This window comes from Aythya ferina (assembly GCF_964211825.1).
Source record: "Aythya ferina genome assembly, chromosome: Z".
Classification (NCBI taxonomy): domain Eukaryota; kingdom Metazoa; phylum Chordata; class Aves; order Anseriformes; family Anatidae; genus Aythya; species Aythya ferina.
This window is the reverse complement of record NC_140299.1, coordinates 25,377,396-25,401,345: the sequence shown is the minus strand read 5'-3', so window position 1 is coordinate 25,401,345 and position 23,950 is coordinate 25,377,396. Positions and strand designations below refer to the sequence as shown.

At 38.3% G+C, this 23,950-nt stretch overlaps 1 protein-coding gene across 11 annotated transcripts in view; it reads left to right on the top strand.

Moving 5' to 3' along the window:
* PDE8B (phosphodiesterase 8B) overlaps window positions 1-23,950 on the top strand; it is a 93,199-nt gene that overhangs the window by 33,207 nt on the left and 36,042 nt on the right. For 9 of the 11 annotated variants that reach the window (XM_084504835.1, XM_084504837.1, XM_084504839.1 and 6 more), the window contains exons 2-4: window positions 16,001-16,057; window positions 21,570-21,760; window positions 22,890-22,949. In XM_084504835.1, the coding sequence (XP_084360961.1) occupies window positions 16,001-16,057; window positions 21,570-21,760; window positions 22,890-22,949 (308 nt within the window). Of the gene's footprint in view, window positions 1-16,000; window positions 16,058-18,598; window positions 18,723-21,569; window positions 21,761-22,889; window positions 22,950-23,950 lie in introns of those variants that run through there. The other 2 variants (XM_084504836.1, XM_084504831.1) reach the window with 2 other exon arrangements.

Sequence of the window (23,950 nt, the reverse complement as noted above, 5' to 3'; positions counted from 1 at the left end):
CAAACAAGAAAGACAGAGGAACTGCAAAGCAAACACTGCCTGGCTTCATGACAGAGTTGAGAAGAGGGACGAGACAACATTATGTTTTTGAAGAAAGTGAGGAATACCCTATTCTTTAATTATGTTTATTTTGATAATTTTGTACAACTTAGATCAAAGTTCCTATCTATGTTTTCTAAGGGAAAGAAAATTCAGAAAGCTTCAAGAAGTGACCAGCACTCAGCACAACATCTTTATTCCATTTTTGTGTTTTCTGTGTCCCAGCAAGAGGAATATTGTGTTGACTTTGGTCTGAGATAATAAGTGGATGCCTTTTGGTAGCTGGCAAAAGAAAATAGAAATGGACCTTGCTCAACCTGGAAGGTGGTCTTTTCAGCTATGCCCACCTGAGATATGAGATAAGTGGAGGTGATACTAATCAAAGTTCTGATGCTGGTGTTCGCCATGCGTCTCTGAAACAATAAGTCTGCTAATTGCCCAACCTTAATATTGATAGATAGTAGGTAGTATCTGCATTGAATAACACTGGAGAAGAGGTAGACTAAAAGCCATGCATACCTTAGGGGGAAAATGTTGTCTTCCTTTTAGCCTTTGATGTAGAGTTCACAATACCTGTGTGTGCATTTGCAAACCAGTACTTGAGGCTCTGCTCCCAACTGCTTTCCGTATACTGAGAGGCATAATCTTAGTGATTTTGAAGGGAAGAAAGAACCTGTGAATTCTGGTTAATCTGAATTTAATGATTTTCAGTAAAATACTGTATAGTTTACAATAGATGAATAGTGGAAGCCAAAATAGCTGAAATTTTCTCCTTGGGTAAGAAACAAGGTAGGGTATCTACTACTGTAGGAGCAGGGTTAAATTGTTTAAGAACACACTTGTCAAAATACTCTTAAATTAAAAAAAAATCCTCCAACACCAGTAGCCAATGGCAGTGTTACATTGAATTAAGAGAAAAGAGACAGATTTCTACTTTTTTCGTAAAAGTAGAGTTGTGGAAAACCCCTGAATTATATATCATATTAAAATATTTAACTTCCTTCTTTGCTAACTTACAGGAGGAATTTCAAAATGATATCTGTCTTCCAGCAAATTCTTACAGACACTGTAGAGTCCAGTAACACAGCACAGAAACTTGAAATCTGTTTTGATAGTTCAGTGGGAGATGGAGAGAGCAGAACAGGCTCTGGAGCAAAGGCTGAGCAGACCACACTTCTAATGTATGCCTCCTGATGTTTTTATCTCTTGGCCAATCTTTGGAAAATTTTTAAAATAATTCTGAGTTGTGGTTATGATCCTACTGTCATGTTTCTTTCATGGCAATACAGGGAACTACCTTTGGTAAATTTTGATCAATTGCTTTTGAACAGCACCCTCTCCACTGGCCTAATAATTGAAGTGAAAGTTTTGTATTTATTGTATTGCGAAGAATATTGGTGAGTCATTTGTCATACAGCTCTACAACATTCATGGTTTTATAGATGCCTATTGTGTTCCTCCTTGGCTACGTTTCCTTCTGGTGGACAAAGACTTGTCTTTTTAGTTCTCTGGGGATGTCTTGGAATATCCATGGTTATTCTTGTTACTTTCTCTCTATTTTTTTTCTATTTTTTGTTAACTTAAGGGAACAAAAGATGACATACAGTATTGAAAGTGTGGGTTCGCCTTAAATCTAAGTGGAAGTACGAAGTTGTTTGGTTCGGTCCTTTGTTTCCTCGTGGTGGGTGCTTTTTTGACTAGCTGAACTTGCAAAGGTGAATATAAGATTGATTTTAAAATCTTGCTGTGTCTATACTTCTGGAATTTGCTCTTGTCTAAACACCAATGTTTCTCTTAAACATCAGTATTTCATATCATACTATATCATATTTCATATCATATTTCTGAAACAGTTCAGACTTAGTTGCTGTGGTGTTCCGCAAGATTGATGTAATGAGGTTTGACTGGATATAATGTGTGTAACTCATTTTCTTACTAACTTGAGAGTGGACAGTAATAACAAATCAAATTACAGCAAGAAGTCTCTTCATGCTGAGATCCACAAGTCTTGGGCGTATTCTACTTACTTTGACAAACATTTGAAAAAGTTTGTTTTTCCTGTGTCTAGTATCCCCCTGCAAGCACACTAACATAACCTGAAATGTTATGTGCTAAGTACACTGTCGGAGAAACTTATGCTGACAAAGTCAGCATTCAAAATAAAAATGTGATTGTGAACAGTATTCTGTAATTGGTTTTATTTCCACAAGTCTAAAAACTATGCTGTTTGTGAAATGAATTTATTACTTGTTAATTCAATTTATTACTCTTTATTACTTGTGTGCTGCTGGATTAAAGCATGGAATTGTATTACTCTCAAAGAAGGCATCGTCTGTGAACTTGCCCCAGTAATTATACTAAGAGTTACTGAAGATTAATATCTCTAAAGGAATCCATAGAAGTTCACTATTCATTTTTAAAAGGACTTTAAAATGAAATTTGTTTTCATTTTTTGCTAAAGAAAGTGCAAATTTGGTCAATGTTATAGGTAGGTAGAAGGAGTGAAATACAGCGGGACTACATTATGACAGCAGATATTTCTCTCTTACACAGTAGTTCACAAGTTAATGAATGCCGTGTTGGTTTTACCCTGCTGGGCAACTAAACTGTGCCGTAGCTGCTCCCCCACTCTCCTCAAAAGAAGAGGGAGATAAAATGTAATGGAAAAAGACTCAAGGGTTGAGATAAGGACAGGGAGATTGCTCACCAATTACTGTCACAGGCAAAACAGACTCTTACTAGGGAGATTAATATAATATATTACCTATCATTAACAGACTAAAACAGTGAGAAACTAAAAGAAAACTAAAAACATTTTACCCCCATCCACTGTCTCCTACTTCCTCCTGTCAAGTAGCACAGGGGAATAGGGAATGGGGGCTGTGGTCAGTCCCTAATGTTTCGTCTCTGCCGCTCCTTCACAGTCACCCTCTGCCCCTGCTCCACCGGGGGCTCCTCCACCCATGGGGGGCTGCAGCGTGGAGATCTGCTCCATGTGGGACCCATGGGCTGCAGGGGGACAGCCTGCTCCACCAGGGGCCTCTCCCTGCACAGCCCGCAGGGGAACTGCTGCTGCCTGCCTGCAGCACCTCCTGCCCTCCTGCTGCACTCACCTGGGGGCTGCAGGGCTGCTTCGCTCATACTTTCTCACTCCTCTCTCCCAGCTGCTGTTGCACAGCAGTTTTTTCCCCCTTTCTTCCATCTGCTCTCCCAGAGGCTCACCCAGTGTTCCTCCCTGGCTCAGCTCTGTCCAGCAGCGGGTTCCTTTTGGAGCTGTCTGGAGCTGGCTCTGATCTGGCATGGGGGCAGCTGCTGGGCTCTGCTCACAGAGGCCACCCTGCAGCCCCTCACTACCAAACCTTTGCCTTGTGAACCCAATACAAATGCTCTTGGACAGTCTGTGGATTTTAATTCCTTTCTCATCAGTACAGTCTAGGAGGTGATGGCCTGAGCAGCAGTCATGCTGAGAAGGCGTAGACAAAGGCATGGTTGACCTGATCTAGTGTTATGATAGCACCAGTTGAAGCAATTTGATAACCTTCAAAGGTCCCTTCAAGCCAGTGATTCTTTACTCGTTGGGATTACATCAGGCATCTCTAAGCATTAGTTGAGGCCCTTCATTCTATTCAGGTTCTGAATACTGCGAAGGAAGAGAGGAAGTTTCCTCCTGTTGCAGACCTTGAGACCCTGTAGATAGTCAGTGGGGAAAGGTATGCTCCAAATTTTTGTGCTTTGCTGCTCTGTGAACAGGAAAACCTAGTCAAAATTCTTAGTCAAAATACTGTTGGAAAACAAGGCATTAGATTTTTGCCTTGACTTATTCCCTGATAAAAATGACTTGTGCCCAACTCTGTTGAAGGGTAGAGTTGTGTTTTTTTTTCTGTTGCTGATGTTTGTTTGTTTGTTTGTTTGTTTTAATGAATTAACAGCATCTGTAGTAAGTAGTACCTTGAAATGACACCTTGTCACAGTCAATTTGGTTTCTCAAATATTGTACTCCTATAGTACAGATATCTAGCCAGTTCTAAGTAAATACACCTTTAAACTTCTACTTAAACAGATGACTAAGAAGTTTGCAATAGCTAAGATCAGTTTAATGTAAGAAGGAAGCTTTCTCATCAAAAGTTAGTAAATTAAACATTGACTTGGAATCCCATTAAGGAATACGATTATTTTTTTTTAAATCAATGCTGAATTTAGAGCAAGAAAGATAGGATCCATCAAGGATAGAATTTCTTGAAAGAAAACTATTTGGTATCAGAGTGTGATACAATAGTTTGCATTTAGATGTTTTCCTGGCTGGGTATTTTACCTACTAAAATTTATTTATATGAGGGGTAGGTCCTGCCTAACAAATTTGATTTCCTTTTATGATAAGGTCACCCATCTAGTTGATCAAGGGAAACCAGCTGATGTGATTTTTTTGGACTTCAGCAAAGCTTTTGACACTGTTTCCCATAGGATTCTACTGGACAAACTGTCCAGCATACAGCTAAACAAAAACGTCATCCGATGGGTGAGCAATTGGCTGACAGGCAGGGCTCAAGGAGTGGTGGTTAATGGGGCCACATCGGGCTGGTGGATGGTCACTAGTGGGGTCCCTCAAGGCTCCATTTTAGGGACAGTCCTCTTCAATGTTTTTATAAGCGATTTGGATGTAGGACTAGAAGGTGTTTTGAGCAAATTTGCCAATGACACCAAACTTGGAGGAGTTGTAGACTTGGCTGAGGGTGGAAAGGCCTTGCAGAGAGATCTGGACAGATTGGAGAGTTGAGCAATCACCAACCACATGAAGTTTAACAAAAAAAAGTTCCAGGTCCTGCGCCTGGGAAGGGGCAACCCTGGCTATACGTAGAGACTGGGCAACAAGATGCTGGAGAGCAGCCCCGCAGAGAGGGATCTGGGGGTTGTGTTTAACAGAATGTGGTTAGCAGGATATGAGCCAGCAGTGTGCCCTGGCAGCCAGGAAGGCCAACCATATCCTGGGGTGCATCAAGCACAGCATTGCTAGTCGGTCGAGGGAGGTGATTGTCCCACTCTACTCTGCGCCAGTGCGGCCTCACCTTGAGTACTGTGTGCAGTTCTGGGCACCACAGCACAAGAAGGACATTAAACTGTTGGAGAGTGTCCAGAGGAGGGCGACGAAGATGGTGAAGGGCCTAGAGGGGAAGACGTATAAGGGGCGGCTGAGGTCACTTGGCCTTTTCAGCCTGGAGAAGAAGAGGCTGAGGTGGGACCTAATTGCAGTCTACAACTTCCTCGTGAGGGGGAGTGGAGTGGCAGGCACTGAGCTATTCTCCATAAACACCAGTGCTAGGACCCGTAGGAATGGTGTTAAGCTGAGGCAGAGGAGGTTTAGGCTGGACATCAGGAAGAGGTTCTTCACTGAGGTTGCACACTGGAACAGTCCCCAGTGAAGTAGTCACTTCATCAAGCCTGTCTGAATTTAAGAAGTGATTGGACTGTGCACTTAGCCACATGGTCTAAACTTCTGGGTAGACCTGTGTGGTACCAGGAGTTGGACTTGATGATCCTTATGGGTCCCTTCCAACTCAGGATATTCTGTGTTTCTGTGATTTTTGTTATAGTTGTTATGGCATTGGTATAAAAACATCTCTGATAGTGAGTAAGCTGATAATGATAACTACATCTTTTGAGGCCGTCTCCTTCTCAAGCAATGCACATGACTGCTGACAAGTCATCTGAGCCAGCTGTCTTCTGGGCACACTGCTCTTGAGAGACATTGGAGTAGCAGATCTAGGGATGCAAACCTGTTATTGTTCTGCTGTGGGGAGGAGGAGAAGGAGGAAATATTGCCAGGCATATTACAGAATCACATATTTACCCAGGAATTCAGAAGGAACATAAATCTGAAATTGCTGAACTACTAACTACTAACTATGATGTGTCATCTGTTCTTTAAACTGGTGTCAGTGACAGAGGAGTGAAAATTGGATAATAACATGTTAGCTTTCCATAGAGGGTTCAAAAAATCATGTAGGAACTACATTATGTTTCCATCTGAGCAAGATGCTATGTCAATCTATAAAATGTAACACAGGTAGGTGTCATAGGTAATTGGATAATACGGTGTGCTGGAGAAGAATAAGCATGGCTTTTCTGTAAGGAAAGCATAAGCTTAGATGAGCTATCAGTATTGAGCTTAGAGGTATATAAGGCACAGTGTCATTGTGCTTGCCCTGTTCTCCCTTTCTTCAGTTTGTCATCTCCTGTTGGTCACTTCTAGAAATAGGATGTTGGGGCAAGATAGATTTGGTAGGACCAATATTGGCTGTTCCTGACCAAGCCTTTAAAAGGACAGGGGTATACGTTTAGAAATCTTCCCCCAGATATTTGTAGGTTTTCATTAAGGTATGTCCTAATCAACTGGGTTTAACCAACTGCGGAGAAGTTGAGTCTTTACTTGGACAACAAATCTATTTTTTGCTAACATCAAGAACCAGCATCATGGCGTTAGTAGGAATAATGTGCAGACAACGGGCCTTCAATCCAGAAAGAAAAATGTGTGTGGTAACACATTTTATGTACAAACCTGGGGGATTGGTTTCAGATTCTGATGAAAGTATTAATTTACAAATTATTGTAGTAAATGTGACACAGGACAGTATGGACTGTGGGATTTTTATATCTTGCCTTCCCTTGACAGATCTCAAAGCAACTATTGCTGTGAGCAGTATGTGCTCACATACTGCTGTGAAGAGGGCAAATGGTCAAATTAGCAAAGTAATCACCAAGCTAGGGTGATTTACACTTTATACTTACATGTTCTGCTTCCTCCTATGATAATGTATTTATAAAGAAGCTGCTTACCAATATCTGAACAGAATGCAGAAAGTCCTAATATAATATTCTTGCTTCAGTTTTAATTTTATATCAGTTGTACATTTGTTCTATTAAAGCCCACAGAATTATATCACTAGTGTCACCTTGCTTGTTCAAGAGTTTGGCTAAAATCACTAGCAATTTGCTGCTGGTACATTTTGTCTTCCTCAATTCTTTTCCTCTTAAGGATACAGGTTTTGTGACCTGTTTATGCCAGCTGCCCTCATCCCCCCCTCTCTTCCATGTCTTTCATAGGTTTAGTGCATCTCATTGGTTTGCTTTCCTTCCTTTACCTTGCCACTGATTTTAGATTGAAACAGGAAGATTGTGCTCTCATGATTGTCCATAATTGCTTCAAAATAGATGAATTATTTTGCAGGGGAAAAATAAGCTGAGAGATAAAGAGGAAACAAATCTCTGTTTTCAAATCCTTATTTTCATAATTTCTTATTTGAGATACAAGCCAGGAAAACATATCAAGTGGAATGAGGATGAAGGAAGAAAGATAGAAATCTTAACATCTGTTCCTGAAACTGCCTCTGATTAGACAGATCTTTGTAGCTTTGCACAGGATCAGTTTTAGGAGCAGACTTTGGGAACCAAACTCAAAAAAAAAAAAAAAAAAAAAAAAAAAAAAAAAAAAATCTTAATCATCCAATATATGTAATTCTACAAAATTCTGTTGTAGACATGGGACATGCAGGGACAGCAGCGGGCTGGTGTATCTGGTATATGGTAGCCAGTGCCCAGCCTAGCTTAAACATTTCAAATTCCTCTCTTTGAGATGAGTGCTCACCTACAAGGCAAGGTGAGAGGGAGGTGAGAGAGAAAGTTAGGCAGTGCTTAAGGTCTCTGTTCAGGCACAGGTCACTGCAAAAAAGGAATGCAAGGATCATGGGTGAGGGAGAGGATGCAGTGAGAGACATGCTGTGTATCCTAGAAGAGTGGTCATGGAAGGGAAGAGTTTTTAATAGGAGGCATTGAGAGGGCTTCACCCTAGTTATGCTTGTGTTGGGAAAGCAGGAGAACCAGCTGCACATTCATGTTCTCTGTATTTGAGCAGGATGCATGAAACTAAGAGAGAGCCTGCCAGACCTACCTGTCTTTGTGGATTTGGGTCTCATTTTATTGCCTGGGTACTGAAGTTTTTTAATGTTGTATGCCTCAGTTTGTGGAGTCCCGAGCTGACGATTTGCCCCACTTGTCACTGAATAGTTGTATGCATGATAGCTAAGTAAGTAAAATATGCATTTTTTTATTTTTATTTTTTTAACTAAGGAAATTTTGAGCTCTGTGGCTTATCAATAAAATCATATATAGTGTCTGTAAGAGGTCAATATATTGTGGATCATGAGTGCTTGCATATATGTGAAGAGTATGTTCAAAACTGCACAGTAAAATGTTCCTGACTTACAGATAAGCTTTATATGATTAAATCATTAGATGCATGAAACGCTACACTATGTGAATTAAAACTAAGTTGCCTTAGTTCTCAGGCCTCCTAAATAAGAGCTAAATTAATAGTAAAAAACTATGCTTATGTTAGTGTTGTGTTGTGAAACTGTTTAATACTACTTTTCATGGAGTATATTGTAAAACAGGTGTTGATATGTTGGTTTTTTTTATATAGCATTAAGTTATAGGAGGTACTACATTTTAAATAACACCGTCTTAAAAACAAGTGGCATTATGCAATCTAACCAAAAGAATCAGAGGATGGCTGAGGTTGGAAGGGACTTCTAGAGGCAGCATGGTCCAACCCCACTGCCAAATAGGATTGCCTAAAGTACAAGGCACAGGATGGCATCCAGGCAGGTTTTGAACGTCTCCAGAGAAGGGGACTCCACAGCCTCTCTGGGCAACCTGTGCCAGTGCTCTGTCAGCCTCACAGTATAGAAATGCCCTCTCATGTTCAGCCAGAACCTCCTGTGCTTCAGTCTGTGCTCCATCCTCTTGGCACCCTTCCCTCAGCTATTTATACACATTGATGAGGTTTCCCCTCAGCCTTCTCTTTTCCAGGCTAAACAGGCCCGGCTCTCTCAGCCTGTTCTCATATGACAGGTGCTTCAGTCCTCTCATCGTCTTCATAGCCCTCCTCTGAACTCACTCCAGTAGCTCCATGTCCTTCTTGTGCTGGGCAGCCCAGAACTGGACACAACACTCCAGGTGTGACCTCACCAGGGCTGAATAAAGGGGGAGGATCACCTCCTTTGACCTGCTAGCAACACTCTTCTGAATGTAAAAGTTTTGGGAACAAAAAACCAGACCTGAATTTCAAACAGAAAGATCCCATTTGCTGCAATGTGGAAATGAACAAATGTGAATAAAAAAGGAGATTGTTTCCAAAAAATTCACCAATTCTCTTAAAGAGGTTCTGATTGTATTTTCTGTAGTAATAAGAGCTGAACTGATAACAGAAATCATGGGAAATACCACTTTTGTAAATATTCAGGGCTTTAGTATAGAGTTTTAGTATATCTATGTTTGAAAAAAGTTGGTTGTGTCTTCCATCCTTAATGCTCTATACCAAATATATGTGAATATGGGTTTTGCCTTTTTTTTTTTTTTAACTATAAATTGCATTAACATTTCCTTGGACTGAAAAAGCATAAATTGGGATAATAAATTTCAGTGAAGAATCCAAATATGCAGATACTATTTGAAGAAATAAACCTCCACCAAAAAAAGATGTTACAATAAAAACTTTTTTTTTTTTTTTTTTTTGGCATATACTGACTCTGGGTGTGTTTGTTTTTCAACAAAGCAAAAAAATACAGCCATAAATATCTGCTGTTATCCTTATATTATCTGTGTGAAAGACCAAGACACCATTGTTGAAGCACCACACAACACAAACTGTAAATCGTATTGCTGCCTTCAACAGAGTATCCTGCAGTTGTGACAGAGTGTTAACAGAGCCAGAGATGAGAGGAGTGAGACATTATTGTAACCTTGTGAAATCTACAAACAGTCTAGCATTTAGGGACATTGCTTTTTGGGTTACTTTCTGTTGTTGTTTGGGGGCATTGTCAAAACACAAAGATCATGAAAACCTGTAAATTTGCAAACTTACTGGTAGACTCCACTGTCTGACATCCCAAGCAAAGGGCAAAGATAGGGTGAAGGATGGGGTGGTAAGAAGTAGAAGGGTTTACAATTACAAGGAGCTGTGTTTTTGAAGATTTTTTCCTTTCTTGTGATCAGGGAAAAGGAGAAAATCTATGTTTTCTATTCCAGTTAAATGGACCTTTTGGTCAGTATTTTTAAGGTACGATCCCTGCAGTGATATGTATGGAGGCAAAAACAGCCTGAGACTCTTTGCCAGAGTTAGAGGGAGGACCTTCTGTGAGGTGGAGAGAAAAGCAGAAAGGGTCTTAGGGTAGTGGAGATTTCTGAAAGCCAGGGTAGGACTAGATTTCAAGCAATACAGTGACAGTGGTGTGAAAGGCAGCAGATGTGGGCTTCAAAGAGGACTGTGGAGTACTGCTGACCTTTGACTCTAAAGAGAGACAGTTAAGAGATTTCTGCTTGAGTGGAGCTCAAAGAGAAGCTGAGCTCAAAATAGCTGAGGAAGGAAAGGCATGTGAGTCTCTTTATGCTGAAATGAAAGCCTGGACAATTTAGTGGTCATTGCAGTAGATGCATGAATTTGTAGTCATTGATCTATACCAACAAAAACTATGGCATACATCCAGTTATTTCCACAGCATTGCCACAAGCAGAAGCCTGTGAATGGGTTATTGATAGATTGTGGGTATACAGTAGCCTTGGTTTCTTGGTTTCAAATACATCATGAAAAGTTGATGCTTGCTGTTTTTGCAAATATTTGTGACTTATGCAAAGGTTATGTCATATATGTTATTAATAGATTAGCTGTACAAAATGTGTATGATTTTTATTTCTTTTTTTTTTTTTTTAACAGTTCCTGTGTATCTGCTGCTTAACACTGAAAAAGCTGTTCATGACATACTGATGTAAGCCATTAGCATCTCTTATGGATGCCTGTAGAGTTTGCAGTTTGAAGTGGCTAATCAGCTAAGTCAACAAGGATAAAACCTAATTTCTTCTAAGTACTATATGTGTTTGGTCATTATTTTCTCTTAATAAAGTGGCATGACCTTACCATTAACCTTAGGGTTGTGCAATCCAAACATTTAATGCTCCTCTGGACTCCGTGGAAAGGTGGCAGCTGGCTGGCACTGAGGAAGGCAGGTTGTGGAGCGGAGCGGTTTTGCAGCCCTCTAGTGGGAGCCAAGGAAGTGCAGGGTGTAAGCACCTGGGGAAGCCAAGCCGCTAATCAACTGGAAGCCACAGAAAAGGAAGAATAAAAAGTCAAGTGGGAGCACTCTGAAAGGCTGTGGGGAACGTAACAACAGAGGTAGCAACTGTGTTGGTGGGAAAAGGAAATTAACTGAGGCAACTGATTGAATGAATGAATCAGGGAAGAATGGTGCTTGGGAAAGCCATGGAGGTCATGACAAAAATCATCTAGCTCAGGACCAAATCTACAGCAGCAGGAACCCTGGGAGGAACATGTTGTGATCTATCCTGTTTATTCTCCCAGCCATTGCCAGCTTATGATTAAGGGACTTCTTGAATCAGAGGCAACATCTTAGTGAAAACAGCTCTTCATTTTTCTCCTGTAAGTTTGCTCCTACTTCAATCCACATAAATTGCTCTGCAGGTCAAGTAATATCCCCTGTAACAGTTGAAGCTCATAAAGGAAGCACATGAGAGAGTCCAAACAGAGAAAGAGTAGCCTAAAAACTACAGGAAAAAAAAAAAAAAAAAAAAAAAAAAAAAGTGAATGAACCAGAAGAGATTTGAAAAAATAATAACGATAATAGAAGAAAATTTAGGATGTAGTTCTTCTAAAGAACAGACAGATAAAAGAAGAGAAAGAAGAGAGATACATAACACTGGTGAAAAGCAGGAGAGGACCTGGCTGCCCCTCTGTCTCTTAAGGGAATTCAAGCCTCTGAGAGAATTTAAAGATGAGACCAGTGCAGAGGTCACATTTGATTGTAATCCTTTTCAGGGCCAGTGTTTGGACAGGGGAAAAAAAAAAAAAAAAAAAAAAAAAAAAAAAAAAAAGATTGAAAATAGTGGTATAACAGATTATGGAAATGGTAAAAGCCAAAAGACAGGCTGAGCTATCAAACCTCACCAGAGATATGGATGGGAAGTGAGCTGGAAAGAAATGTAAAGGAGCCCTGATGAAGGGGAGATGGAGACAGAGGGTTGAAGTCATGTGGTAAGAGCTAGGCCTGAAAGAGAGGTCAGTTGAGTAACTCATTAGAAACCAAAGGGACAGAGGTGTGAAAATGAGATGTGAGGGAAGGGCTGTATCAGTATGCAAGTAGGTCCAGTGGCTGATAACGACTGTCAGTAAGTAAAAGTGGAAGAAGACGTAGTGGGTAGTACCTTCAGGACACAAACAGTGTCAGCAGCCCCTAGTGTCTGTTTGATGATATAGAGCATCTCAAGCAGTGCATCCCATGCCTTTCCAGGAGACTGGACTCCCAACAAATATGCTTCACAGCTTGGCTGGCTCCAGCTGCTGTTGTTTCTCTGGAACAATGAATAATTATCCAAGAAGATTTTAATGTGCTAATTAGTTTTTATCTTTACGGTAGTTGTGTTTTTAATTATTGATGATTCATAAACTGCAGGGGCTGTTGGTCTTCAGTCACATGAGGGGTAAAGATTTTTGTAGTGGTGATATAAAAGGATGGACCTTTAGTAAAGTGGTCTGTCCATTTTGCTTAATGGTACTGCTATGATAGTAAGGTAATTGATGATGACTAATTTACATGAAAAGAAAGGATTTAAGAAAATACCATTGACTTTCTTTAATTCTTTGTTTAATATAATTCTTTGATTAATAGTTGGTTCCTCTGGAGGTTACCTAGGAGGTGATAATCATACTGGAAAAAAATATTGAACTGTTTAAAATGTTAGAACAAAAATTTCTTCACTGTTTTTAAGCTCTTGTCATTCTGAGATAGCTGATTTATAATTTCTTTGCTTCCAATCCTGTGTCTGTTCCTCTGCTCACTGAAATTTGGATTTTTTTCACTGACCTCCTTGGAAACAGGCTCCACATGTTTTACCAGGAAAGTTTGTCATGAAATTCTGTACTAATTGATTTAGGTTGCAAGTCTATTAGTAGTCCTTCCTGCCAGTCAATAAAATAATGAGAGATTTATTTAAATTGGAAATCATCAGCAATAAGATACTCACTTAAGCCAGGAAATGAGCGGAGGTATGGTCTATGGTCGTGGAATCATTAATACATGTATGCAACATCCACATGGTCAGACTCTTCTGGGAGTTAGAAAGTTGTTAAATAAGTTCTTTCAGGCCCAGGAGAGATGTGTGCTACTTTTCAAAGGCTAGGCACTCATGTTACATTCCTGCTGCCTCCTCTAGCTGTATTTTGAAAGACAAAAGTGAGCCAGTCATTTGTACCAAAAGCAATTCAGGCATACAAATCTGGGGGGTTGAGTGAGCTTGTAGAACAAAACTCAGAACTCAGAAAAGAAAGTCCAGAAAGGAAGACATACTCTGCTCTATCTAAGGTGAAGGTTCATTAATCCTTCCTATGCTCGGGATCATTACCATTCTTCATCTGAGGGTCCCCTCTGTTTCTATGTTTGGTATAAGGAATGGCTTAAAGGTTATAGATGTCAATCTAGATAGAGCAGCACCATTTCTGCATCCCTCTGTGGTAGTGGTTGGAAGTAAATCATGTCTGCATGGAGCAGGACTGTGACAAGTTCACCTATATTGGGAATCTCGGATTTTCTAATCCTCAGGAAGCTTTCCTATCATTAGCAAAGACAGGAACATGCTAAAATACTGAAGTGCGGGTGGAGAAAAAAATAGGACGCCTTGATTTTCAGGTCCGTCCATCCAAGTATTTTCTATTTATGATGCTGACATGGATGTAGCACAGGGAGAAGTCCCAAGTCACAATTGCATGGATTTTTATTTTGGCATTTTAAATACCCATGTTAAGAGATATGAAGAAAAGAAATCCCAGAGTCAGACGGACTAGCCTGCATAGATCTATCTATTAGGCATAGTTATTCCATCTTGGACACAAAACTGGGTAACGAAAGCTGGATTACCCCTGAAGTGGTAGCAAAGCAGAAAACAGTAATTTACAATGTCAATTCATAAGTAGCATTAATAAATGGATTTTAAAAAATGATATTGGTGTCCTAAGCATCCTTTGTGAAGAATCCCAGGCTCTTGATCAATACATTTGGGAACTGTTGGAGTTGTGCATTTTAAAAAATAAGCTTTTGAAGTGATATAGACCCAAGCCCATTGTGTACCTGTTATTATTCAGCTCACTAGAGATTCTTCAAGTGAGACGACTTAAAAAACACTTATCTAAATCAAAGTAATTCAATATTAAAAATATATTTATATATTTAAAAGTTTCCCATATAATACCACTGGAATGTGAATGTGTGTTGTGGTTTAACCTGTGACACACTTTTTTTTTTTTTTTAATTTTATTTCTGGAGGGAGGAAAGAGCAGTTGGGAGTTTGGGGAGAATTCTGTTTCTGTAACCTCATTCATTAGTTCATGGCCGATATTGTGATAACCCCTACTTGCATAATGTTGCCTTCCAATATGGCAGGAGATCAAGTGGGAAGTGAAGCTTTTGTGTGAGGAAGGGAGAGGTTAACTATGCTTATACTGGAGGCAGTTTTTGCTTTGGAAAACCATGGCATGCTTTGTGGTTTAGTTTTCTGGAGTACTGCCCGCTGCTGCCTTCTGACGTACATTGGGCTCATAAGAATCAGTACTTGGAGATGAGTGAAAGTCCAACATATCAGCTGTATCTGTATGTAATTCCACTGTCTTATACGCAGGCAGTGTTAAGTATTAACACGCTATTGTATTCTCTGAGGAAGAAACATCATCCGTGTTGAACATTTATCCACGGTCCTTTAGAAAAATAATAAACTGAAGAACAAGGAAATACTCGGGTAAAAGGCTTGAACTAACAAGCAATGCAGAACAGAATGGTGCAGAAACAAGGGTCCAGGATTCCTAGGAGTTGAGGAAAGTCCTGAGAACATGCCTGTAATTAGGTTTTTGTTCCAATTTGTAACCTGCAGGGCAACTGTTTTAACTCACCTACACCAGTTTTGTAGAGTAGCTAGCATCAGGAAAGCAGAAAATCTGTCCCTACAGAGACTGAGAAGTTGTAAGTAATCTTCTGTAGGGTGAGAGGAGTGATATTTTAAGGGGTTCAAAGACTTTTCCTTAAGTACATACATCTGTGGGAAAGCACAGGTATTGTTCAGTTGCCTGACAACAGTCTTTAATTAATTATCTGAACTGAAACAAATCAGCTGTGTATAGGAGGAGTGTATTGAAATATATCAGTACACAGAAAGTATGAAGGTAGTCCAACTCTTAGGAAATATGGCAACAAAGCAGCTAAAGCCAATGTTTGCTGACTTTCTTGCCATAGCTTTAAATTACTGTGTGGTCTCAAGTCTTCTGAAAATGATGTGACTCACATGATAGCAACGTACTGTTGTGTTTTTTGTTTTTTTTTTTTTTTTCTACAAACTAAAAGCTATAGCTCTGGAAAACCATTTTAAATCTATATTCCAAACATGTTATCTTGTATGAAAAGCCACTTTTTTCTAACCGACACAAGTAAAATATTATTACCAAATATCTGTTACAAAACCTTGGAGGCCTGCTTACATTTAAATTAATAAGGCCATTTTTGGTTGAAAAAAATATTTCTCCATAGTCTTAAACATAATACAAATCCTTTTTAATGAAGGTGCTCTGATCTGGGGAAAGAGGAGAAAGGAAGAGTTGTTTAGATTTTTCCCTATTTAAAGCCCTACAATGTTTAACTTAGGGGCAAATAGAACAAAATTGTGAGTTTGGTAAAATATGTTAATTGAAGATACATTTAACCACTTGACAGCAATGAAATAAAGGCTGCTGGTCATATGGCCTTCCTTTGACAGTCTTACTGGCTATGTCTGATCTTTCATTCTTGCTTGCAAAGTGCTACCTTGATAAGAACCAGACTGAAAAAAAAAAAAAATCTCTATTACTCTTACTTTGCAGGCTTCAGCTATAGAGGTACAAATTGGGCCCATGAGACTGACACAAGATCCAATTCAGGTAAGATGTTCTTTCAGCTTCTTGATACAGTCAATTCAGTGTTAATGGGTGAAGAAATTAAGGTTCAGCATTAGGAAATTAAGGTTCAGCATTAACTCATTGTTAAGTATAATGTTTTCATTTTACTTGTGTAATGGCAGTGAGATGGATAATTGGTGTTTTGGTTTATCTGAGTGCCTTTGAAGAGACCTGTGGGTAAATTAAATTGGCAAACAAGGTGCTCAAATTTCCATTAACATCAAATCATTTATTTTATATGTCCTGTCAGTACAAGTGTGTGTGTGTGCATTAGCAAGTAAAACAGCTGCCTCTGAATGTTAAAAACTGCCGAGTTCTGATATGGCACAGCTGAGAGCACCATTGTAAAGTTTAGGTACCAGGTGAGTTTCACTGGGTTTTGCACAACAGATCAAAGAGCTGTGCTTTTATAGGTCACAGATGCAAGAAATCACATGTTCCAACAAGAACACTGAACTTTGGCTTAGCAAGCAACAGCTCTTACCCATAGTTGCTACTGTTTCTGTACAACTTGTTCCTGTGTCCATAAACAGATGGATGCCAAGAGTTATTTTTTAGCTTATAGTGTGTTTTAGAGCTCTCAGATGATAGGAAATGATATCATCTTAGTCTTTAATATTTCTCCTGTGAGCAACATTAAAAGTTCATTTGAGCTAACTTTTTGCCTTGGATCCGTTAACTCTCTAAATTACAGAGAAATTTAGTCAGCAGTCACCCTTTCTGGTTTTTGTTTGTTTCTTCTTCTTTTTTCTTTTCATATTTGGCTACAAAAAGAAAAACCTACATGTGGGATATATGCCATTCCTGAGGTCAAAAAATAGTGTATATATATATATATTATAAAGCTTTTAAAATTTTCTTTCTGTTTGATAATACAAAATAAAGATTTTTTTATAAAACACTGTATAACGGTGACTTCAGCAAACAAATTTCTTCATTTTTGAAGGAATTTCTAAATAAATATGTGGAACATTTCATGGAAAAATGTTCCATAGACTGTGATCATCATCAGTAAGATGGTCAAGAAAATAATTAATTAAGAATATTCACTGTTTATGGCAGCATTGGTTTGCCTTGTATAAATTGGATTTGCCAAAATATCACAGTATCTGTGTTAGCTATTATGATATAAATTAAATGAAGATTCATCATAGAAGAAGGGGGATAGTTTTGTTTTTTGTTTAGAAACATGGTTGACATTCCTCTTTTTATCTAGTTAGGTGTGGATGTTATTTTGTCCCAGCATTAGTAAAGAGACAAATTGTGCTACAGAAAGCAGACTTTAAGTAAAACTTCTACCTGAAGAGCTTTTCATAAAGACTTTGTCATGCATTAACTAAAGGGAAAATACTTTATATAAAATTCACTTCCTATGTGGAACACATATGTGCAAGGATTGCACATATCCACTCATTTTAAAAATGTGTGCTAATCTTTTTTTTTTTTTCCAGCTTGAAGACAGAGCTACAGCTTTCTCTGCAGTGCAAAGAGCTACTAAACACCACATTTTAAATATCTATTTGTTGGTGCTTAATTGTGTCCTTAATTGTCTGATAAGTTAATTCAGTTTGTTAAAACAATTGTCACCAGAGTTTCTCTTAGCAATGTTCATTCTATGCTGGTGCATGTTTCAAACTGTCATTTGGGACTGAACTTACGCCAGCCAGTAAATCGCCTGTATTTTTTGTCTGGGAGGTGACCTTTGTTGTGACTATGACTTGCCATAAACCATTTAATAGATTTCACCCTAGACTTTATGACCATTTGTGTTAGAGGACAAACCTGTTGTGGTTTGTATTAGATCACGACCCAGGTGCTGCAGGACGTAGGAGCGGGGGAGGAGAACAGTCCAAAGCAAACATACCAGCTCCTACCCTGCAAACGCCCTCGCAGTGCGCAGCTTATGTGTCTGCCCAGATTTTGTACCAAGGCTAGGGAATGGGCACAGTCTGGTTGTGAGACCTTAGAAATGACTCTGAAGGAAATACATATAAGAGTGCTGTTTCTCCCAAAGACACAGCAGAAAGGTGTGTTGTAAACAGTCAGTGCACATAAAAAAGCTGTTTTACCCTTTTGCAGAACTGTTTACTAGGGCTGACAGAGGTTTGTATGTGGGCCTTCTTTATACAGTTTTTAAGCCAGTGCCCTACATCATGTAAAGATCAGAAGAAAAAAACAGTAAAACAAGCTAGATGATAGCCAGGGAAAACGAGTAGATATGAACAGTCTTGAATCATCTCTTGTGTTTGGCACTTTGATAGAAGATGGTCTTAATGGCCAGGAAGATGACTTGCATGCCATTCAAGCATGCAGTCAAATGGATTGAAGTGAAACCTTTTCTGCTTTACTTGTGAACCAGACCAAAGATTTAAAAAATAAAATAAAAATAAAAATTAATTTTTGTGGAGAACCTTGCAAAACAAGAAAACAATCTATATCTGCAACATTAATAACTGTTAAAATAAGGCCAGAGAGAGAAGGGCAGACTAGGTCATGTTTCAACATCCAATCAAGGTGTTTTTTAAAGCAATGACCAATTGAAAAGCTACTGTGGTTTTATTTTTATGTTGTATTAGGTTGAAGCCATGGATGTGCTGTTGATTTCCCTGACAACCAACAGGTTAGGGGTTTGGAAAAGAAGAGAGAGGTGAGGCAACGCACAGAAATTTAGTGATGACCATTCCTAAAACTTACGTTAGCATTTAAGGTGAAGTTTGTCACCATCTCCTTGCAGCATTTAATACACTGGAAGTGAACTAGATTGTGTATTAGAGTAACTGAGGCATTTTTCTGCATTCATGGGTTTAATGATGAAACTGAGATGATTACACTTCTTTTTCCACTGTACTTGTCTTGCATATTAGTAAGTGCATTTCCTTCTTGTCTTAGCATACACTTCTTGCTTTCCTTTGGAAAACATGTGTAGAATCTGTCTGCCACCTGTGATCATTTGCTCACTTTGTTTTACCACAAAACGCTGTCCCCCAATCAAATACTGTATTCTCTCCCCTCTTAAGACAACCATTGGTCATCATTGCAGCACCATGTTTGTTCTGATGATGATTGTCTTATCTGTTGAGCTGCAACCAAAACATTAAGACGCCCAACATTTAACCATTCGCCATGCCAATTTTAGGTGTCACAAGAGCAACCCCCTGACTATTAAAATTATTTTGCTAGGATGCCTGCAATAACATAGAAATGCTAAGATAACTTGTTTTATGACTACTATTTCTAATTTTCTCCTTGTCTCCTTCTGGTACCATGGATCTGTACCCAGCTGTTGTCTCTTGGCTGTATTTTGAGATATTTAAAGTAGATCTCTGTCCATTTTCTTTGTGTGATAATGTGGGAACAAGACGTGCAGCAGCTGTGCAAAACAAATACTCAAAAACACTGTAGGAATTCCAGTACATCACCAAAAATGCAAATATCTCGTCAGCACAAGTCCGTGGTACTCCTAAGACAGAGCAGTGCTTAATAAAATGTTCAGTTTACAGTGAAACTGACATATTATATGCCAAAACAAAACAAAACAAACAAACAAACAAAAAAAAACACTGGTATGTGATTTCCATCAAGAAACAAAAATTAAATTTAATCTTTTCCTTGACAGTGTGTTTTATGTAGATTGTTATATTTTTGTATTGATTTGGGAATATATCTTGCATTTTTTTTGCATATAGTTATGTTATATAACTATATAGTTATTGCTGCTATATAACTATGTTGTTACTATAGTTAATTCTTTACTTTCTATATATTTCTATATATTCTTACTATAGTTTAATTCTTTACTCTAAACTTCATAAAATTTTCCTGAGGAAGTATGGTAGTAATTCATCAATGTTACTTTTTAAAGTTAATATTCTCTGAAGGATTCACACACTGATATTTAGCTGCTGGTGGAGGATCAGGTGGTTCAGTTAAGCTCCTTTATTTTACATCTGGTAAATGACTGAATTTTGTAGTCCTTTATTTCCAAACTGAGAATGCTGAGAGAAGAAGATACCAAAAAAAGCACAATGAAAAACCTGTTTGCCGACCTCATTGTACCAACTAGGAACAAAATAAAACTAACAATAGATGGAAACAAACAGAAGATTGTATCAGGGTAAAGATTTTGCCCAGGTGTCTGCAAAGGTCTACAGCAGAACCATGTAACTGCTTTTGAACACTCCGATAGCTGGAAAAAGATAGGGATTAGATTGAGTGACAACTGTCACCTTAGATGGCAAGTGGCAGAAACCCAAATCTGCTTATCATTGAATGCAATTAAGAATACTCTTTCTAGTAAACTAAAAGTTTCAGATGTATTTCTTAATACCTATGGAAGTTCCAAGCACATAATTTTCTACCACTGCTTAATGAAAACTTGAGTGGTAGTCCTGCCACGGTAACATTAATGGCTCTGTTTACTGTTTAGAATTAAACAATGTAGACAGCTCAAGATAGAAGAAAAGTTATGGTCACCTTGTATAGCTTCTAGGCCAATGGTACTATATTTCACATGGTAACATCACAGATACACAGAAGAGCATAAATAAAAGGTTATTAACCTTTTTCATGGACGTTTTGGGCAACATTTGCCATATTCTACTCAGACAGATTATTTCAGTGAAGTCAGGGATGTTTCTGATTTGTGAAATTAACATAGATTATAAATTATTCCAAGGCTGCAGCTTTTCTGTGCAATGCAAATAGCTGTGGATAAACTTTTGACTTCTTGAGACCTTTCCTTTTCACAGCATTTTTGCATCAAAATAATCTTTTTCTTTATCTGTCACATAGGGTGGCATGGTTAGTGATCAACTGTGATGTTTGAATAATTTTTTCTGCAGCCCAGCCCTGTCCATTCCTGTTGTTCTTTTCAGTTTTGAAAGAATACAGCTTAACTCCATTTTGGTGTACATTGAAGGTGGGGTAGTGAGTAAAACCATATTATGTTAATTGGTTGTCCCTGAAGAGTGATAATTAAGGCTGATACATTTCAGGAAGCTCCTCCTTACAATTAAAAATATGTGTAATTAAAAATATGAGAGTGGTGGTGGTGTTTGAACATTTACTCATCCAGTCTGGGTACTGATGGAATTTGAACACGAGTTAGAAGAGACTCATCATCTGGCAGCTACTTGGATAGCATGCATGACAAAACCACCTTAACATAGGAGTAATGTTCCTAAAGCTGTGATGCTCAAAGAAGGAGCACGGCAAGGTAACCTATCATCACCTAACACATTTACATCCAGAACAATCACAGCTTACTCGAAAGCAGTAAATATCAGTCCTACACAGTTAATGCTCTGTTGATAATTGCGCCATTTATTAATAAAGTTGTCCTACTGTGTCAGTTGTTTTACAATCTGTAGTCCAATATTTCCACTTTCAATGCAGACTCAATCGTTCTTAGAGAAGTATTAGTTAAGATTTGCACCATGCAGGGAACTATTTTGTGTTTTTTCAAATTGATTATGCTGTTTTTTGTACTTCTCAGGTTTTGCTGATCTTTGCAAAAGAAGACAACCAAAGCGATGGTTTCTGGTGGGCTTGTGACAGAGCTGGTTACAAGTGCAGTATTGCCCGGACTCCCGAGTCAGCACTTGAATGTTTCCTTGATAAGCAACAAGAAATAATTGTTATAGATCACAGGAACTCCAGATATTTCGATGGGGAAGATATATGCAGGTAACCAAAGGATCTTATGCTTTTTTTGAACTTCAAAACGTATTGTACAAAACTGACCCTTACAATTATAAAACCAACCTCCCCCTGGGAAAAAAAAAAATAGTACAGTGGAAATTTGGACATTGAGAACAGGAATTTTTCATACATCAGTAAGTACATACATAAGTAGATAAGTTTGTACATTAGTACTGCAGCAAGGTTTTAAGCTGCAGGACTTCAAAGTAATGCTATTGTTTGCCCACTAGGTCAGGTATGCTGCACTAAGAGCTCTTTACAGAAGTTCACATCACTCCTCTGGCACACATGGAAATGGAAAATTAGCATGCATTTTGTACCATACACCATACTGTATTAGTCCTTCATGAACTAACAGTTCCAGTCCTTATGACAAGCTCAAATGCTTGTGCTTATGGAAGTACTTCCAAAAGGCAAAAAATGAATATGAAGACTCTTCACTCAGAAAAGCATGACATGTTTGAAAAATAATTATCTTTTGCCAATGAAAGATAAGTGGAGTGATCTTCAGGTGGTCATGCTTTTTTCAGTTCATCAGTAAGTGGTGAAAGTTGTAAAATTTTGTTTGCTCAGCATTTCATAAATGTCTGTTGTAGAGATGTACATTTGCTATACCTTCTTTTCTTTTTACATGCCCAAAGGCTACATTTTGTAGCCTTTCAAAAAAATGTTACAATATCTAGAAAGACAATGGTAAATATGGTAGAAGATGGAAAAGATTCTTGTTTAAATTAGATAATGAGTACTGAAAATGCATTGTATAGACATTGTGTCTCTCAGCCCATGTGTTCAGGACAATCTGCTGCAAATGAACTAGGTAAGCAGGGCAAACCTGTATTAGGTAGACATAAGGAGTTGTGGTTCCTGCCCTATGCTTTTGGAGCTGTTGCCTCTGAGCTGCATTATGTTGCGCAGTACAACATAGGAAGAATCTGGTAGCAAAATGGAAATGGAATGTCGAAGTGAAGGTGGGTAGGTTTTGGCAGCGTGACATCCTATTTTCTAAAGTCAGCAACATCCTTCAGTCCTGGTTTGTGTTTATATTGTCTGCAAAGGTGTTGTGAGTAACATTGAGAAAGCATGTGGTGTAACTGAGAAAATTTTGTTTTCTTAGGTCTATTCGTGCCACAAAGCCATCAGAACACACTGTAATACTTGCTGTGGTTCCACGCATGTACGTTTTACTCTGTTTTGTGAAATATTTTTATTTTACTCCATGAGAACGTTACATAAAATAGTTATCTAATAAGAGAAGGTATATTATTATTAAGCCTTATGGAATAAGGTTATTAGTTATTTTTACCTAAAATGGGTAAGTGATGTATGTGGCCTATATAAGTATTAAATAACCTTCCAATTATATAGAGAAATATATCACCTTGTCTTCAGGGGATCATAATGTAATGGCTTGGATACTAAGGAAAAATAGACACCTATGTGTTAGTTTCTAAAATGAAAGAATAGAAAAAAAATGTATTATTTTCTAAAAGGAATAACTAGATCATGTAACACACTGTGATTATTAGGGAACTTCATAATGGAGTAAACTTCATTAACTTCATTGTACTTAACTCAGCAGAGTGTGGTCCTAAAATCCTGATTGGATAATTCTCACCCTATGTATTCAAGGCAGAATTCTTCCTGATTTAACTACATGGTTTATCAAATACCTTAGAAGAAGAGAGCTTTCCCATCTTTGTTAAAACTCCTATGCACTGCTGAATCCATCCTAATTTTGTTAATTTCCTAGTTAAATTAAAGTATTAGCAAATTGAGTGGCAGAAGAGGAACTATTCCTGCCAAGATTAGGAAATGGATTCAGTTTGCTGCTGAACAATGCTTTACAGCTCATTTCACATTTTACTTAATAACACTATTTTAGATTCTTTCTTGTAAGATATGACAGCATGTCTTTTATTGTCTTCATGCTTTTTTTTTTTTTTCTTTGTAACACCTTTTTGCATCTGTGAAGAGACAAGTGTTCTGTAGAATACCTATCAAGTTTGCTATAGGAATTGTTTTCAGGCTGTAGAAACAGCTGCAAAAATTTACAAAAGAAGATTGTGTCATCTTTGACATATTCAGAAGATCAACTTCTGTTTTATTATGCTTTATATTATGCTTTTATATTATGCTTTATGTTATGTTTTATATTATGCTTTTGTATGTGTATTT